This window comes from Mauremys reevesii, linkage group 3, assembly GCF_016161935.1.
Source record: "Mauremys reevesii isolate NIE-2019 linkage group 3, ASM1616193v1, whole genome shotgun sequence".
Classification (NCBI taxonomy): Eukaryota; Metazoa; Chordata; order Testudines; family Geoemydidae; genus Mauremys; species Mauremys reevesii.
This window is the reverse complement of record NC_052625.1, coordinates 2,872,183-2,891,050: the sequence shown is the minus strand read 5'-3', so window position 1 is coordinate 2,891,050 and position 18,868 is coordinate 2,872,183. Positions and strand designations below refer to the sequence as shown.

Sequence of the window (18,868 nt, the reverse complement as noted above, 5' to 3'; positions counted from 1 at the left end):
AGAAGGGGGGGGCTAGATAACCTTTCAAGGTCCCTTCCAGTTCTAGGAGATTGGTATATCTCCAATTATTACTCTTCTCCAACAATAGCCCAAAGTACCACAGCAACCTAAACGGTCATTAAAAAAAAAATCCAGAGAAAGGGAAGCCGATGCACTCTACAAAAACAAACTCAGTCTTATCTCGTGCAAGTCTCCCCACTTTCTCCTTGTCTGAGATGTCCTATGTATCACACCCAACCTAAATTGCAAATTTCATTCTCTCTGCAAAGAGCCACACACACCTATGGATAAACATATACTGTGACAGATACAGCAACTTGTTACAATATCTTTGGGAAAATCTTACTCAATTAAATTTAAGTATCTTCGGGTTCAAGTGTATTAAATGAATGAGTTATGTATGATTGTGGGCTGGGACTGAATGTTACCTCTTGAGGGAGGAGATGTGACAAATGAGGCCTGGGGTTTCAAAGGACTATACTGATCATTGTGCCAGGCAATAATGGACTTTTGAAACAAGAAGTGTTAAGTGTTTTTCCTGGAAAATATCTGGGAGGAGGTGAATACAAATTCCCCACCTCCGGTTCTGCAAAACCCCCGTCTTTTGAAGCTACACCCTGAGAAGGGGGCAACTATCCACAGATCACTTGTTACATGAGGCCAGGATGTATAAAGGAAAGACTGAACTACTCACAGGGTGTTCATAGGTTCTTTTATTATTTGTAGTATGTTTTCACCTTAAATGTGCTTGCTTACAAAGACCTGTGTGGTAACTTATAACAGCAGCGATTACGCCGTTCATAGCAAAGTGCAGACACTGACCTATTTAGGTGGACTGGCTTGCTGAGACATACCAGGGTAGGCAAGCATCTGTGCAGCCTGGAAAAACCTGGGTCAGGAGGGAGAGTGACATGGGTCTCTGCCAAAGAGAGGTGATGGGTGAAGAGCCAATAGCCCAGGGTGGATGCCCAAGGGACAATGAAGGGGGAATACGGGTACAGTTGCCCTGAATGGTGACATATACAAATATTTCTTTAATAGCGATCAGTATCTCTGGTGTTTTCAGGTGTAGAAACAAATGCCAGACATTGCAAAGCTGATACTCATGACTTTCTGGTGCCATAAGGCAATGGTCCTCCAACTTTTTCCATTTTGTAAGCCGTTTTGTAAAAGATCTTCTCATGAATGTACCTCCTCTACTAACATCCCAGTTCCCCACAGTATCGTTCCCAAAATGTTTCATTCCAAGTACTCCCGGTGATCCGTAGAACATCCGGAAAAGGTATTTATTTACAAGCTAATGGTTTATAAGCAAATATAGCACATACCAGACCGTGGAAAAGGGTAGTTTTCATTCCCTGAAAGTACTATTCTAACCATTACTACTTACGGTCAGTTTCCCACGATAAGTGCTTCTGCGTCCTCTACATTCTGCTGGGAACACTTTCAGCTCTTTACAGATACTCCCTTTTGGCACCATAGGAGGATTGATGACAGCGCCCACAACTGCCAGAGTGATGCGTTCATTTTTGAAAGCAAACTCCAGAGCAGGAATAGCCTGAAACCCAAAAGAAACTCTGTATGTGTACATATACAAACAACAGTAACAGGAGACTATCTATCCAGACATCAGCAGAAAAAGTAATATGGCAAAATACGTTTCCAATAAGTTCTTGGAATGTACTGGGGTCAAGGTATTGTTTCAGAAAGAGGAGGAAGTAACCTGGGGCAGCCATTTTAAACTTGATTCTGACCAAAGGGTGGAATTGGTTGAGAATCTAAAGGTGGAAAGCAATCTGGGTGAAAGGGATCATGATAGATTTCATGATACTAAGGCAAGGAAGGAGCGAGAGCAGCAGAAGAAGGACAACGTATTTCAAGAAACACTCTTTAACAAATACAGGGAACTGATAGGTAAGGTCTTATGGGAAGAAACTCTAAGGGATAAAAGAATTCGGGAGAAGAGGCAATTTCTCAAGGAGGAGACAATATTAAATGCACAACTGCCAACTATTCTGATATGAATGAAAGATAGGAAGAATAGTAAGAGGCCAATATGTCTCCGTCAGGAGCTCTTTAATGACCTGAAAATCAAAAAAGGAATCCTACAAAAAGCGGAAACATGGATGAATTGCTAAGGAGAAGTACAAAAGAACAGCACAAGTATGTAGGGACAAAATCAGAAAGGCTAAGAGACAAAAAGAGTTACACCTTGCAAAGGATATAAAAGGCAATAAAAAGAGGTTCTTTAAATACATTATGGGCAAAAGAAAGACAAAGTGTAGGTCTTTTACTTAGCAGGGAAGGAGAACTAATAGCTGATGGCATCGAGAAGACAGTGTTTAATGCCTAATTTGCTTCAGTCTTCATTAAAAAAGATAAGTGGCCAGATACTCAACACAATTCAAATTAACAGCAAAGAATACAAGCCAAAGAACAGGTTCAAGAATATTTAACTAAGGTAGATGTATTCAAGCGAGCGGAGCCTGATGAAATTCATCCTAGAGTGTTTAAGGAACTAGTGGAAGCAATCTCAGAACCGTTAGCAATTCAAGCATTTATAGAGGACAGCTGAGGTCCTAGACAACTGTGGAAGGGCAAGCGCAGTAAATGGCCCACTGTCAAACTGGGAGGGCATATTTGGTAGGGTCCTGCAGGGGGTCAGTTCTGTGTTTCACCCACATATTTATTATTGGGGCATTTAGTGCACTGGATGAGGTACACCACATACTGTGATAGGTATGTGTAGGAATCATGGCTCTTGAAAGGTGTGTTGTGAGGGTTGTTGATCATTGTGGTAGTGCAGGTATGTCCACAGGTTTTGCATCTGTTGTTCCGGCAGGATCTGGTGCCACTTTGAGCTAGTGTGTTCTGGTCTGTGTGGATCTTGCTTCTGATGAACTTGAAGAGTTGGGGGGTTGGTTGAAGTTTAGAAGAGGAGGTTCAGGAAAGACTTCTTTCAGGATGTGGTCCCCATACAACCTGAGTATGGATTGTAACTGTTTGATGATAGCCCATAAGGGTTCCAGTGTGGGATCACAGTTGAGGATTGGCCTGCTAAACCCAGGGTTGTGAGTTCAATCCTTGAGGAGGCCATTCAGGGATCTGGGGCAAAAATCTGTCTGGGGATTGGTCCTGCTTTGAGCAGGGGGTTGGACTAGATACCTCCTGAGGTCCCTTCCAACCCTGATATTTTATGAATTCTATGAATAAACTGGAAGGGACCTTGAGAGGTCATCTAGTCCACTCCCCTGGGATGGTTGGTGACAACTAGGGGTGTGCAGTCAAGGGAGGTTATTTCTATATTGAATCAGGTTTTCTCAGGTGAAATGAGAATCACTACGCTCTCAAATGAACTTACACAGAAAAATGACAAAAGACAACAACTCCCCATCACCTGTGGGTGAAGACTTTTCACAACCATCACTCTATACCTGGCCTCTCAGTTGTCATCCTCAAAGAAAACCTGCACAACGTTTTCAAAGGACGACTGTGGGAGCTTAAAGTCCTAACTCTGCTAGACACTAAAAATGGACTGAACAGAAACAACTGGACTTATGGCTTATTACAACAATCTGTAACCCGTTAACCGCCCCTCACCTCCAGCTTTTCCCCAGGCGTTAATGGGCCCACTTCACCTTGAATGGTCCCTTGAAATGTGCGCTAACTACTTATGCTCAACAATCTGATCCACCTTGTATTTAGCTGTGACACTCACTTCCCAGAGATGAAGCCAAGCTGTGTACGCTCGAAAGTGGTCTCTCTCACCAACAGAAGTTGGTCCAACAACTTCCCTCACCCACATGGTCTCTATGATGGCAAATAACCAGCAGAGGAAAATCCTGGCTCATTAAACCATTCCTATTCTTTGGGCCTGTCAGTGCAACAGCAGCGCAAGATCAACCCGTCATCGTGTGTATTTTAAAATGTCATTGTCCAAATGCTACTTGCAAGGACACTCAGCTGACATGGACAAGAAACCGACTTAAGGCTTGTCTAGAGGAAGAGCCTGCACCTGGCAAGCTGGGATGTGAAGCTACGGTGCATTAGCCAGCCCCAAGCTCTCTGCCTTCGTGTCCCCTGCTACCAGGCACCAGCCCTTCCCTCATGTGCACGGACCGGCTCCCTCTTCAAACCCTGCCGCCAGCTGCTCTCTCCTGCCCCTCTCCCACCCCCATCCATCCTCCTCCTGCCCTGCCCCCCAGCACCCTCCCTGTCCCCTCCCCATCCCTGCCCCCAGCGCCCTCCCTGCCCCCTTCCTGCCCCCCAGCGCCCTCCCCGTCCCCTCCCTGCCCCTGCACTGCCCCCTCCTGCCCCCAGCGCCCTGCCCCTCCCCTGCCCTCCAGCGCCCTCCCCGTCCCCTACCCCTGCACTGCCCCCTTCCCTGCCCCCCAGCGCCCTCCCTGTCCCCTCCGCATCCCCGCCCCAGCGCCCCCCTCCTGCCCCCGCCGGCGCCCCCACCTGCACGGCCCGGTGCAGCCCCTCGCCCACGGCCAGGTCGAAGGACTCGATGTGGGCCCGGGTCAGCTCCTGCAGGGCCGGGCGCTGCCGCTCGCGGGGCCGCCCGTAGCCCGGCGCCGTCAGGGGCGCGAGGCTGGGCCGCTCGGGAGGCTCCGCCACTTCGCCGCCGCCACCGCCACCGCCGCCGCCATGCTGCGCCGCGCGCCCCGACAGCTCCCGGCCTGCCCCGCGCGGCCCCCGACCCGGCAGCTCAACGCGCCGCTTCCGGGCCGGCCCGCCCCGGGCCGCGCGCCGCGGAACCAACCCCGTCCCCAGTCACGTGGGCTCCAGCCCCCGGGGCTCTCAGGCAACGCCCCCACTCCCACAGGGCCCTCCGCGCTGCCACCTCCCCCAGGGGCTCTCACAGCTCCCCCCACCCTCATCCCGCTGCCCCAGGGCCCTCAGCGCTCCCCCCCCACTCCTCCCCCCATTCACCCCCATGGCCTCAGCACTACCCCCTCCTCCACCTCCACAGGCCCTCAGTGCTCCCCACTCCTCCCCATTCACCCCAGGGGCTCTCACAGCTCCCCACCCTCATCCCGCTGCCCCATGGCCCTCAGCGCTACCCCACTCCTCCCCCATTCACCCCCATGGCCCTCAGCGCTGCCACCTCCCCAGGGGCTCTCACAGCTCCCCACCCTCATCCCACTGCCCCAGGGCCCTCAGCGCTCCCCCTCCTCCATCTACCCCCAGGGCCCTCAGCGCAACCCCCCACTCTCCCTCCATCCACCCCCAGGGCCCTCAGCGCTCCCCACTCCTCCCCATTCACCCCCATCGCCGTCAGCGCTACCCCCCAATCACCCCCCCACGGGGCCCTCAGCGCTCCCCCCCTGCTCCCCTCCCATCCACCTCCCCAGGGGCTCTCCCAGCTTCCCCACCCTCATCCAGCTGCCCCATGGCCCTCAGCACTACCCCCATTCCTCCCCATTCACCCCCAGGGCCTCAGTGCTGCCACCTCCACCAGGGGCTCTCACAGCTTCCCCACCCTCATCCAGCTGCCACATGGGCCTCAGTGCTACCCCCTCCATAGGGCCTGCAGGGCAACGCCCCACCCGGCTCTCACAGCTTCCCCCTCCCCGCAGGGCTCTCTGAGCTCCCCCCTCTCCCCACCGGCCCCATGGCCCGGAGAGCAACCCCCCGCTGCCCGCAGAGCAGCCGCACCGCACCGCGCTCCATTTATTTATACAGAGCAGCAGAGCTCCACCCGGGGAGATTGAGGATCCTCCCCGCAAGGCTTTGTGCCCTTGGCTAGGCTATTTCCCAGCAGCAGTAGAGCTGCTAGTGAGCAGATCTGTTGTGAAGTGTTTCCCCTCTATTTACCACTCAACATTATATCCACTTGGAAGACCTGAAAAGCTTCTTCATGAACGTAAAGGCGAGCAGCTTGCTTCGCTAGACTCCCCCCCGCCATCTGTGGTTGCCTCTTTGTACAGTTATTCACAAAGAAGAAAACAACCAGTAATAAGATTTTCTCTCTTTAATTGTTATTCAGGACAGAGTTGAATACAAATGTCAGAGAACCATGCACGGCTCACAAATCCTGTGAGAGACATACATACACGCACATCATGATAGTAATTTGAAAAAACAAACTAAAGATCTATATGATGTAACTTCAGGAGCTCTTTATGTTTGCTACAGTGATCATTTCAGATCCTTTCAAGGTTATTGTTTTCCACAGACTATTTTACTGACATTGATAATGAAACATTAACTCTTACTTATTGCACAGTGTTTTCCTCGTAGCAGAGAACAATGTTTAGAGAACAAGAAATGCATTGACCATACACACGCATGCAGTCCTGAAGGGTCTTGATTACAATGCGATACAGAAGTCTGACCTCCTTAACAAAGCTGGTTTCTAAGACAGCATCAGCATTTTCATCATTGTTTGGCTGTTGTGGTCAGCCTCTGAAATGGACTGGGAGCATGTTACAGTTGCAGCACAATAATCACAATGGATTTTAAAACAGGATTTCCCCCTATCCCGTATGAGACAAGCCACAGACCAACTAAAAACTTCAGGATCCAGTTCCATGAGGCCCTTATTCAAAGAGCTCATGTCTGAAATCCTTCTCAGTGACTGACACAAAAAAGGATACAATGTATCAGACTAGACACCCATCACATTCTGCAGGATGGTATGCATCTTCTTGAAAAGCAGCACCCACCCCTTTCAAGAGCTCATTAGCAAGTAAGGCCTTTTCAATTAAACTTTTATAGGACTTACATTAGAAAATGTAATTTTTGCAATTTCTTTAAAAAAGTTCATGATCTTAACTTAAAATTACACACAAGTATACAATGTTCTAACTCTTCAATCAAAAACAAGTCCCTTACAGAAAGACAGTTTGGTAATTGGACAAAATACATTTTCCTTAGTGCGAGCACCCAGTATTTTAGAAACCATGGTTACCTTTCTGCTGTCTTCTCTTGGCAATGACTACCACCATGGAAGACAGAAAAATATTTTATATTTCAAATATAAGTAGGGTATAAAGGATAGGGAAATTGGTTACACACTGCTCTTCTGCTGTAACAAATGCCTCCTCCCCTCCCCCCAGCATTGTCGTCAGTTAATGAACCTTGTAGAATTCTGAGAAAAGGCATTTTGAAGAATATGGCAAGAAGCCAGCAATTTGACAACTTGAAAAGCATCTTTAAAAAGGGTGAGAAAAGTTAAACAGATATTGTGTGAATAATCAGATCATCACTACACAGAATTCAGTTAGTTTGGAATACAGTGAAACCCCCTTAGTTTCAGACTTTTGATTGATAATGCAAGAGATCATCAACTGGAAGTCTATTATAACCAACCTCAAGGTCAAACAAATCTGTACCTGAAACTCTACACGTGACTACATTAAATTGGTTGCTCAAAAGGAAGCTGGTTGGTGCAGATTTCACTGTAAATGCGAGGCTCCCCATTCTGATGTCCAGAGTTAACTGTGGCTCTACAGTGGCAGAATTTGTCCCAAAGGCAGCAAGCAGGTGCTCTAGGGTGGCAGGGCATTACATGGAACATACGTTGCAGCGTTCCAACTTTTATTTCCTCCCAGACTCAAGAAATCTAAGGAGCCTAAACTTGAAAACAGGACAAGGTCAACGGTAATGTTCCCGCTGAGATGGGCTGATAGACTGAAGTTTGACAATACTATCAAATAATATCAACAGGTCATCTTTCCAAGCCAGGGAATCTGTGCAGTGAGAACGTAAACTAAGGAGCTAGTCATCACCCAGTACCTATCAATGACAGGACTACAGACTGATACAGAAATGGTCCAGAACACTGCCATACAGTGCCACCGTAAATGCAGTACTGGGTCATTACTTTATAACAAGGGGGAGTGGTTCTTCATGGCGGGGGGCAGGGGGGGCTATGTTTGTTCAGTTAATCTCTCCCATAAACACTGGGGCTGTCAAGGATTAAGATGATCCCAATCTCATCCCAGCTAACTGCACTAGGATGGCTCCGTCAGGTAGCTTGACAGCGGGGGAGTCGGTGCTGCTTTCCCCCCCACACTGTAAAATAATGGGCACAGAGGACATTCCCTAGCTGCTCAGTAGGAAACCCCAGTGAAGCTGCACATCCTGACAGCAAATAACTCGCTCGCTCTCTCTGCCTTTCCCACACCTGAATGACAATAGTCCCATGATTACAGGGCTCATCCAGGGACCATCAAACCAGGGTGGGAGGAGGCTGCCTGGAGTCACTGCAGCATGATGGATCTCTCACACTATGCCAGCGGCTTTGCTCTGTCAGTCTCCCCTAGGAGCACAGCACACAAACAAGAGGCTTACAAGAGCATGTTTGGAGAAGGGTTCTACTGCCCCAGCGAGCTGGATGCACACTAAGCAGCTGTTCTCCTCTATGTATGTATCCTATACAAACAAGTTCCCGATAGGAACACAGCTACTGAACCTTTACTAATTCTTAATGGTGACCTGAAAAGGAAGAAAATGTCAACTGCCTCAAGGCTCGTTCCTTTTCTTCACTTCTTTATGATGTAAAAAACGCCTAAGACCTTTAAGATCCCCCCTTCCCCAATTTATTTTATACATTCCAGCCCAGTCTTAACTGGCTAACCAGCTAGTCAAATGATGATGGTATCACAAGAGCCAAGAGTAAAAGCTGAGAGGGGAGAGTGTTTTAGTTTAAACTCTTTTTTTAGTGCATACCAATTTTACTTCCATGTCGGATAAACATTCTTGATAAAGGACATCTGTTAGCCCTTGTCTTCACCGGGAAAAATGAGTGTTGAAACATGTTAGCTAACATTAAAATCTGAGTGCAGGCAAAGCAGGTGTGGTTTTAATACATTCTGGTCAGGTAAATTCTAGGGGGTTACTTTGACCAGCTAACATGTGGTAAAGCTACAACTTGCTCGGTCTGCGCTAGGATTTTAACACAGCTTATCTAACATGGGCTTACCACCTCCCCACCTTTTTTCTACTGTAGCCATAGCCTGTGTCCACACCACCTTCCCTCTTCGATTAATGAGTTAATGAATGAGAGCTCACAATACACATCCTCCAACACCAAACTGACATTCCTGCTATTTCTGAAGGTAAAAACATGCACAAAGCCAAGCCTCACCACAGGTTTCAGGCCCATTTCCTACACATCAGGAAAAACACAGAGGGCAAGCCCAGTTTTTAAAAGTCATCACTTTCAATTAAAGTCACCTTTGATTTTCATTTGACTGACTGGTACTAGCCAGATGGCTTTTAATTTGCACTTCTCTCTAGCTACTACTGCGATCAGTGAAATGGAAATAAACGGTGACCTAAAAAAAACTTTTTAAAATTTGGGCTTGTGCCTTTTCTTTGCTTCTTCATGAAATCAGAGAGAGCTCCTGGGAGCTCAGCTCCATTGAAAAAAATCAGTCCCCTTATTTAGGTGCCTCTACATGGACATAGGACCTTAACTTAGACATCCATTTTTGGAACTTCTCCCCCCCCACACACACGTGAGCTCACTGTACACACAGTTAGAGCAGTCGTCCTTGTCAGCTTCTGGAATACAATATTTCAACCACTTGATAGTTCAAATGCACATTACATCTGCCATCAAATTTTCACAAATATTCATATACAACACTTGAGCCCATTTCACACTTATTGCTTAAGAGACGTCTGCACAGCAGCAGCACACTTATGTGATGGTGGCAATCTGCTGGCCACTGGATTTGGACAGATTACACTAAAGGGGGCATACATTTCAAATATTGACTGATGTTTTAATGATAGAGCCCGTGGCCTTATTAGGCTTCTAGTCACGGGTTAGGATTATCCAACATCCCCCACTGAGGCTTTCTGTGGGTTCATTTCAGTACAAACCCTGTCTGTGCCCCTCATGCGCTTCCTGGCCTCCACAGTAATGGAGACTTCAAGTTAATTTCTAAAATCTGTTTTCCTTCTTTTTCTGCAGCCATGAAAACCCAACCCAAATCACTTGGCTACTCCCATTGAAAAAACAAAATTCCTGGCCTTACACTGCCCCTCTGCCAGGCAAGGTAACTGGACTCTTGACAGTGAGCTCAGGCATCCCCCTACAAGTCCTAGGGCAGGTCTACACTATGGCAGGGATCGATGCTGAGATCAACCCACCGGCAATCGATTTAGCGGGTCTATTAAAGACCCGCCAAATCAACTGCAGATCGCTCTCCAGTTGATCCCTGCACTCTTACCTCCCTCACTAGAAGAGTAAGGTAAGTCAATGGGATGCAGTGTAGATCCCACGGTAACTCCACCCAAGGTACGTCGACTCCAGCTACGTTATTCACGTAGCTGGAGTTGCATAGCATAGGTTGACTTACCGTGGTAGTGTAGACACAGCCCTAGAATAAGGCCTGTTCTTTGCCAGCTGATAAGGAAAGAATGCTATTCAGCCAAGGAATCTTTACTGATGTTTCCTGTCTCACCTGCAGTCTGGCTTGATGTACAGATGTTCAACTCGCACCAATGGAAAGACCTCTGCAGCTTCAATGCTAGATTGCAGAGATGTGCGGAAAAGCAGCAATGGTGTGAAGAGCTTTGAAGTTATTTACTTGCTGTAAATAAATGAAGCCAGCAAGAGCATGAAGCCCTTTGGCAGAAGGGACGTGGGGGACAATCTGACAGCCACCTGGCCAAAGTTTTCAAATAGACAAACTTTTAAGATGAGTGGCTGAGTCCATCCCCAAATCTAGCTGTTCTGGATCGAAATAATTAAGGTGTGGAAGAGAAACTCCCCCAGCGTGCCCTAGAAATGAGATTTAAAGCTCCGTACACCTCACAGAAATGCTTCGGTCTCTCCCTTTGCTATAGAGCCAAGATTTACGAACACCGGACTTGGCAAAGTGTGACAGGTGCATTCATTCACAGAGCTCTACACTGGTAACCACCACTGAAACCTGAATTCAGAGATGGGAGATCTCAGCCCAAAGTCGAGGTAAGTGTGTAAGAGTGCTCAGACATGTCACTGGAGGGAAAAATTATACTACTTAACTCAATGCTTTTTAAACTTGGCCAATCAGAAGCTTGGAACCTCCTAAAGGTGTTGTTTTGGTGTTTTTTTTGTAGCAGGAGCCACTTTTCTTTTGCTTGGGTCACCGTCATTAATGTAAGTATCCTCAACCCAAAGCAACTGTCAGAGACAACAGAACGTAGTTCTGATCCGACCAGCAGAGCCAGAACTCTTGCTGGATTTGATCCAGGTGCAGATGTCAGTGTTCCACAACAGTATCCTGTGTGGAGTGTGCACCACACAAGATAAATCCTTCTAAACAACTCTCTCATGCCTTTCCGTATCAGATTCTGCTTCTCATTCAGTCATGCACATTTGTTCGTTAGGAAGCTGCATCATTTCACTGACCTTTTAAAATATGTAGACAAAAAAAATCTAATCATAGAACTAAAATATGCTAGGATGCAACATGTAATGCACGTAGAACTGCAGCATCTCAGTACTGAAAATGCGTAATAGCTTATAGAAATCTTACTGGTTTCCTTAAAAAAGGGGATTTTGTTAGTATTAGTCATTTGCAAACACAGACTATTACTTCTTAAACACCAAGATTAAATTTAAAATTCCACCTCTCTATCCCTACTGAAAATTCCCAACACACTGCATTGCAATACGGAACACACTTACAATCTACAGTACCCAGCTTGCTGTTAGGGACCCCACTGTGTTCTACAAGAGACACAGCCAACCTATTAGGTTAAAAATTGTAACTTAAAGGGTCTGTTTATGATGTGCGGAATGTTCCCAGGATTTCACATATCTATTTAGGTTATACTTAAAAAATGTGAGTTTCTACATTCACTTTTCTAAAAGGTTATCACAATAACACAACGCAATATGCAACAAGAGTTTCCCTGCTGTTCTACAGCAGCACCAGCTGATCATCAAATGCTTTCCCCAAGAGGTGAGCCTATTTCTACTGACTGATGATGCTTGGGGTAAAAAACCCAGCCATGTTTTGGCAGTGCTGACCTGTAAGTGCTGAAAAATGCAATGTTTGGCCAATGGAGAGAGAGAAAATTGGTTGGGTTGAAAGGGATACAACGGGTTGGGTGGAAAGGCTTTTATTTTCAAGCCTCAGATGCATTAAAATAAGATGAAGAGTTTAAAAAAAATGTACAAGAGCAGCTCTTAAAGAGGCTGCCAGGGTCCCGTTGGCATTCTTTTGGTTAACAAAAATGAAGGTATTAAAAGCATAAAAGCTGAAAGAAGAGCTGAACTAAGATCATTTGAATGCCCCTCTGAACAAGCCTTCCAAGAAAGTCAGACTCTGTTACAGCAATGTTCTCAAGAAGAGTGTCAACCTGGACTCCCTAAAAACTGCAGATCAGTGGGAGAGGGGCTCAGTATTTGTTTTCTAGGGGTTCCAACTGCACCAGACTGAGGGACAACCGATTCAAATCTCATTAGACAATGGATACAAGTAAATAAAACCTCCTTCAACCCCTAGGCTACTTCATCGCGCTAGATACAGTACCCTCAGTGGTGCCACCTTTGCCATATCGTTCCTGGGTGTTTCGCTAGCTGATTTTAAAATAGACTTAAAATTCATTTTTTCTTCTTTTACACATCCCACAAAACAAGACAGCTTTTCACCTCCACACAAATGGAGCAGGAACAAAAAGGAGTTACCTATTGGGGACTGAGCTAAGGCACTAAAACTGCAGCAGGTGATGAACCAAGAAACCCACATCGATGGTACTCTTCATTAAATTGCCTTATTTAAATAAAAAAAAAGGAAAAAGGTTTCTTTTTAGAAAAGGACGAGATAATACAATATTATTGTATCCCTGGTTTTTTTTAAACATTATTTTGCTGTTCTCCCAGAGAGATTTGCTTCAGTTATTAAAGTCACATGAGCTGTTTCCAAAGCAAAGTTTGGTGAAACACAGGCAGAGTTGTCTGAACAACTTTGGCTCATCCTGGACTCTCCTTGGATGCCTTCTTTTATTTATATTTTCCTCATGAATTTCCAAAAAGTTGTCTCTTTCCTCCTTTTTGGCATGATACTAAAGTCAATGATCAAACGGCCTTCCCTCAGAATCGATAGATGGCAGCTCTGCCATGTGTGTCGCTAAGATGGTCTTGTTGTCATCACAGCTTCATAAATATGGATGGCTGGCTCTGCTTTTGCACTATGTCACTGAGGGGAAAGACGCTAGAGATGGCTACATCCACTATACCTTGGCAAAGCTCTGCATAAAGTTTCCTAGAAGAAAAGAGAAAAATCAGAATGAAGTATTTTAACAGGGAAAGAGTAACACGTTGAACATTCTTTACCCTCATTCAAGTTTTCCCAGCAGCATTTATACTGTCTTGCCATTAATATAAATACCCCTTTCCCGTCTAGCTTCTTCTCTCACCACCTTGAGGCTGCTCATCCCTTTTACTATACTTCTCCCTCCACCTAGCAAAGATGGAATCGTAAATCCATGCCTTCTAGTAGCTATTGCAATGGACTACAGGATCATATTAGTGGGTAGTTCTATATTTATTTACTGTCAGAACTGATTATAGAACAAAAGCAGTAGAGACTTAACTTGAAACATTAAACTGAAGCACAAGACATTTTTTGGGGAAAAAAACTTCTCATCTTCATAATTACGTGAGACTCAAATTATTGTGTAGCACACTGAATTAATCCTGTTTATAACAGAAAATGTTCCTGCCAAACCATTCCTATGGTAGGTATTAATCCTGACCTTAGACACAGATGTGTAGCTCCAATTGAAGCCAGTGGGACTCTCTCATGTTTATCTGAGAGCAGAATTCCACCCTAAATCATGAGAGACGGAGACTCCACTAATTCTGCAGTAGTAAGAAAACCTAGCAAAAAGAGCTCCATGTCATGTGCTTTCAGGTCTCCTCATCTGATACAAAATGGGCAGAGAAGAGTAAAGCCAACTTAGTGGAGTCTCTGCTGCCAAAAGTAAACCCCAATTCAGGGACCACATCAGTCCTGCAGAAGACACCTAGCACATTTGTGGAAGAGTCCACAGCAGGTGCACTCCCCCATCCCAGTCATGTAATTTTGATGCCTCAGTATTGCAAAGAAACAGGGCAGTAGGATGAACAGCAAATGGGGTTTGCTTGTGTGGCACTGCACAGGGATTTCAACTGTTTGGCAGAGTTAGTTGTGCTTCGTCACAGTAAGTTTCATGAAGCTGGTATTCATCAACATACATTATCAGCACCAGCAACAGAGATCAAGGTAGGCTCATTCCAAAGGGGGTAGAGAATAATGGAAAAAACAAATCAACCTATGATCAGTCTAGTGTAATTTTTTTCTCTCTCTTACACACAGTTTATGAAACAAACAATTTCTCCAAGCATCAAACTCAAAACCAATGATATTCTGAGAAGCATTTTGCTGTTTTTACAAAATAAATTTTAAAAAGGGGACAAATTAATCTCTGGTATAGCAATAATGGACTTTGTTCAAGTAGGCCTACCTTCTGATGAGAGGAGAAGCCTTATCTGTGGGGCAACGCGAGACAGAACGACCAGACAAACTTCAGTCTAGTGAACAGCATCAATATTTGATAAGGTATTTTAACTTAACATGAGCTACACAGCTAAGACTGCTGAGGTTAGACAGCTCTAGACTTTCCTATATTTACTGACATAGGACGCTGTGGCACTATCAACACAACTAGTGTCAGTTAGTTACAATACTAGTAGCTGAAAGTCTGGGCTGCTGGATTGGTGTAATTCGTAAAGTCGCATGTGTAAAAAAGCAGAAAGTGTCTGAGAACATAAAAATTGGACAGTGATAGACTGCAAAATCTGGTGACAATTGAACCTGGTTATATTCTGGACAAAAAGAGCTATCATCCGTGCTTGTAGCAGTGCCCATCGTTTCACACTGACTCCACAAAGATAACAGGCTTCAGGGTGACAGAGTGACATTCCTGGATCTTATAGATTGCATACAAGGACTGATGAACAACTGCCGTGTTGATGGAATATTCGTCTGTTTCAATGATGCAGATTTTTTTCTTCATCCCTGGTGACTGTCACTGTCCTAAAACAAATATGGCAATTTCTGTTGAAGATGTACTGTAACGGGTCTGGAGATAACAGAGGCTGATATGTTTTTTCCTACCAAGGCCTTCTTTACCAGAATTAACAAGGTCTTTTCACCTGTGCAACTGGCTCAGCATACCTTCAGCTTCCAGATTCTCTCTCCTGCACTGCTTTCAGTAGATGATTTCTGTATCAAATCTGACAATTTATGAAAGTGAGAGTCTCTCTCACAACCATGGTGTTAGATGGATTTCTGGCAAGCATTCTGTGTTCGCTTTCATTTCTAATGGATCCTTAGCCCTCTGGTACCAGTTTTTAAAGAATGCCAGAAGATGAGAACCTTCCACACTTTTAAGCCATCTTGATAGTTGTAAATGAAAACACAAAACATGCCTTTGGTTAAGTATTTCATTTTTTAAATTAAAGGTTCCATACCCCACACCTATACATTCTCTCACTCTTTTGGCTTCTGTGTCAATTCTACGTCCTACATCCTTTTCTGAATAGCATCGGTTCTTGCTCCAATATTAATACAAGTTCTCTGTTTTAATGCAGAATGCCCAGTGTCGTCTGTAGTCGGGGGACCTTTGTGTTGATTTCCTTAGCTCTCAGGAATCGTTTCCTATAAGCCTGTCTCTGGGGCTGGGCCTTATGCAGTGCTCTCTGCAGAAACAGGAGCCCCTAGCAAGTGAAAAGGCTGACCGCCAAACCCTAGCTGTGCTGCTCCTTTCCGGATATAGCCTCTCAAACTAGAGAGGAAAGATGAACTTCCTTGGAAAGGGTTCTGCAGTTGGGTGCAATGACAAGAGAGATTCTCTGGAGGTTCATGTTTGAACCCAGATCACCCTCTCCACTAGAGTTTTATCACAGGGCTTCTAATTTAAGCCAATTTGACACCAACTTGCCAAAGAGTCTCTGACTGCATCGACGGAATGCACTGAATAAACTGAACTTGTTGCCCCCAGAGCTCCCTGCCCTGGTCAGCCCAGCCCCCTCTCTCCCCCTGCTCTGGGAGTAACACACCTCTCTGATGCTGCGTTGAGTCTAAACAGGCTCATCGGCACCTAGCTCTCATCAGAGTGTGCTTTCCTGAGCTGCCTCTGAACCCCCGTGGCAGGGAATTCATTCCCAAAGCCACGGGCTATCATCTGGCTCAGTGACCTTTCCTCCAGGGTCACCACCAGAGCGGCCAGGAGCCACCTAAAGAGCTGGGCAGCCTATCACAGGCTGTTTCTGAAGGAGAGCTCTGGAGTCAGGAGCCCAACACATCTGCTTCTCTATCACCACATGCCTCACATGCAAAATATTTACACTTCTTTCCAGAAACTCACATGCACAAGTTCAACCAACCCCTGGCAGATCTAGTTGGTAGCATTACAGGGGCATCTTTTCACTAGGGTGAATGGTTCTTGAACACCTTTGCAAAGGCATTGATGCAACATGGATCTGTCTTCAACATCTGAGATGCAGCTCTACACAAAGGATTTACTTTCCAGGTCTATTTGAGATATTTATTATAACCAATAAGAAACCAATCCCACCTTTACATGGGTTTAGGCTCCCCTATATCTCTTTCATAGTATGGCAGAGTAGGGGTGAAATACACTTTCTTGTCTGAAGTATGAAGAGCATATATTCTTTAGATTGCTCTTCAAAACCACATTCCTACAGAGCAACTGCTAGCATTTGCAGGCCCACTGCATCAGCAACACACTCTTTTGAAGGATTACAATTGGATTTTCCTCATCTTGGCATGCAACACTTGTTTGTGAGCACTGGGACCAGAAGGCCAAGAGCATACAGCTGCACGTACAACAGGGAATGGGCAAGAGCTCCAGAAGCACCAGTGGGAGCAGAGTAAAGTGATAGAGTTCTCTATGCAACATTAAATTAAACCTGTTCCTTTCCACTGTTCCACTGATCGAGGCTGCTGATTTGTTCATGAAAATATATTGCTTAATATTTGGGTAGTTCTATTACTTGGACAATAGAATGTCACCCAAAAGTGCCTTTTACCCAAGTTTCTCAGGTTTTTTTTTTTTTTTCCCTTCTAAACAAACATTGGATTCTCCTTATCAACCACAAAGTTTTAGCAATTTCTCTCTCTCACAAAAAACACCAGTGAAACCCCCCTGGAAAGGTTTTATGAAATGAAACCAAAGCACATGTATTATTTGAATATAAACCCTCAGCTATTGTCCAAAAACCCCCTTCCAATTCTATAAATTCAACAAAATGTAAGAAGATAATCATTGAGTCTGTCCCTAGTCTACTAGGTAAGCCCACAACGATTTTGCAGCTTTCCGTAGAAGCCATTTCCCCCAAATTGTTTGCTTTTCCAGCACTTAGCCTATTACACTTATGACCAAACCAGTTCCAGAGGATTAAACATCAGAGGGGGAGCCGTGTTAGTCTGGATCTGTAAAAGCAGCAAAGAATCTTGTGGCACCTTATAGACTAACAGACGTCTGTTAGTCTATAAGGTGCCACAAGACTCTGCTGCTTTTTGAGCATTAAACAGACATTCAATTGATGCTGATCTGATTCAGGTCCTTTAAAAGCTGACTGTTCTGTCATCTGTGATTTTGCTTCTACAGTTTTTTCCACCATTTTGATGCAATGAACTATGGAGCAAATCCTCCTTCACAAACAGATTTGTGGTAGAAATCTGGATCTTCAACTTAAAATGCTACAAGGAATGAACTCAGGATCATACTCCAACCAGCATGATTCAGGCACTTCTTCCTGTCCTGGGCTCCATCTATGCCCTTGTGTTTGAGATCTGTCCACTGCTTAGCCAGCATGACTGATTCTGTAGCTTCTCTGAATCATTTTAAAATCTGGTCCTTGTGTGGTTGCAGTTCTTTGTTATATTAGGTCAAACCAAATTTCCCTGGATTTTGTGCCAGTAGAGTCAGCCACCTGTAATCTGTCAAGTCCTTTCAAAACCATCTTAAATTGCTTTTGTAAGTTTAGTGCCTCTTTGTAGAGCCCTTGTGGTGCAGAAGCCAAGCTGTATTTTGATCAAAGTTCTCCTCATTTTCAAGTTCCAACACTTTTAGGAGCTGGATGCACATGTAGAGATACAATCTTCCCGATTGTTCCACTACTATTGCATCCATCCTCCTTTTTCAACCAACCAAGAGGATGATGGTGGCTGTGGAAGAAGTTTTGAACCACAACATGCACTAGAATTGTGTTGGGCCTTACTTCTTTCTCAGTGAGGTATAAGCAGTATGCTGAATGCCCACACTGTACATAAGAAGTTTAGGATGACTGCATCTTTGAAAATTCTCATATTTTTATGCTTAGTCCAAGCAAATGGCTAAGATTTCTCTCCCATATTTCACCCCCTGCTTTCTTGGATGGCACCTTGACCCACATGGACACAATATTCTTAGTTTTTTTCTTTGCAGCTGTAAATACCTATTGACTGGATGCTTGAGACTCTTGACCGAGCCATCAGCACTGCTGCTTAGAAGTAGTAAATGGCTGGGAAGATGTAATAGTAGCTGACGGAGGTTATTTTATTGAGTATCTTGGTCACAGGTTCAGATGGTCTGTGATAGAGACCTATTAAATCTCCTCTTATTTTCAATAGTATAAACTCCAAGAGATTTCAATGGGGCTCTCGACTTCTTTAAATTGTGTACAGAAGCATCTGTCAAGTCCACAAAGAGTTTACAACCATCAAAGGAGAGGTCTTCAGTGGCACTCTGAACCTCTCTCGGAAAGCCCGACATCTGCAGCCAAGACACTGTTCTCATGACCACTGCAGTGGATACAATCCATTCTGCAGTGTCTGCCACATCTAAGGAGGCCTGGAGCAAGGTC

General features: G+C 45.2%; 2 protein-coding genes across 3 annotated transcripts in view; both read right to left on the bottom strand.

Moving 5' to 3' along the window:
* The window catches only part of POLR1B (RNA polymerase I subunit B), a 31,002-nt gene extending 26,370 nt beyond the window's left edge, over nucleotides 1–4,632 (bottom strand). Inside the window, exons 1-2 of one of the 2 annotated variants that reach the window (XM_039530871.1) lie at nucleotides 4,462–4,632; nucleotides 1,391–1,558 (exon numbers count right to left, since the gene is read on the bottom strand). In XM_039530871.1, coding sequence (XP_039386805.1) covers nucleotides 1,391–1,480 — 90 coding nt within the window. In that variant the 5' untranslated portion in view covers nucleotides 1,481–1,558; nucleotides 4,462–4,632. Of the gene's footprint in view, nucleotides 1–1,390; nucleotides 1,559–3,718; nucleotides 4,094–4,461 lie in introns of those variants that run through there. The other variant, XM_039530870.1, reaches the window with a different exon arrangement.
* A 1,330-nt stretch (nucleotides 4,633–5,962) lies between these two features.
* Nucleotides 5,963–18,868, bottom strand: part of TTL (tubulin tyrosine ligase) — a 30,584-nt gene continuing 17,678 nt past the window's right edge. Inside the window, exon 7 of the mRNA XM_039530791.1 lies at nucleotides 5,963–13,217. Within this exon, the coding sequence (XP_039386725.1) occupies nucleotides 13,103–13,217 (115 nt within the window). The 3' untranslated portion in view covers nucleotides 5,963–13,102. The remainder of the gene's footprint in view (nucleotides 13,218–18,868) is intronic.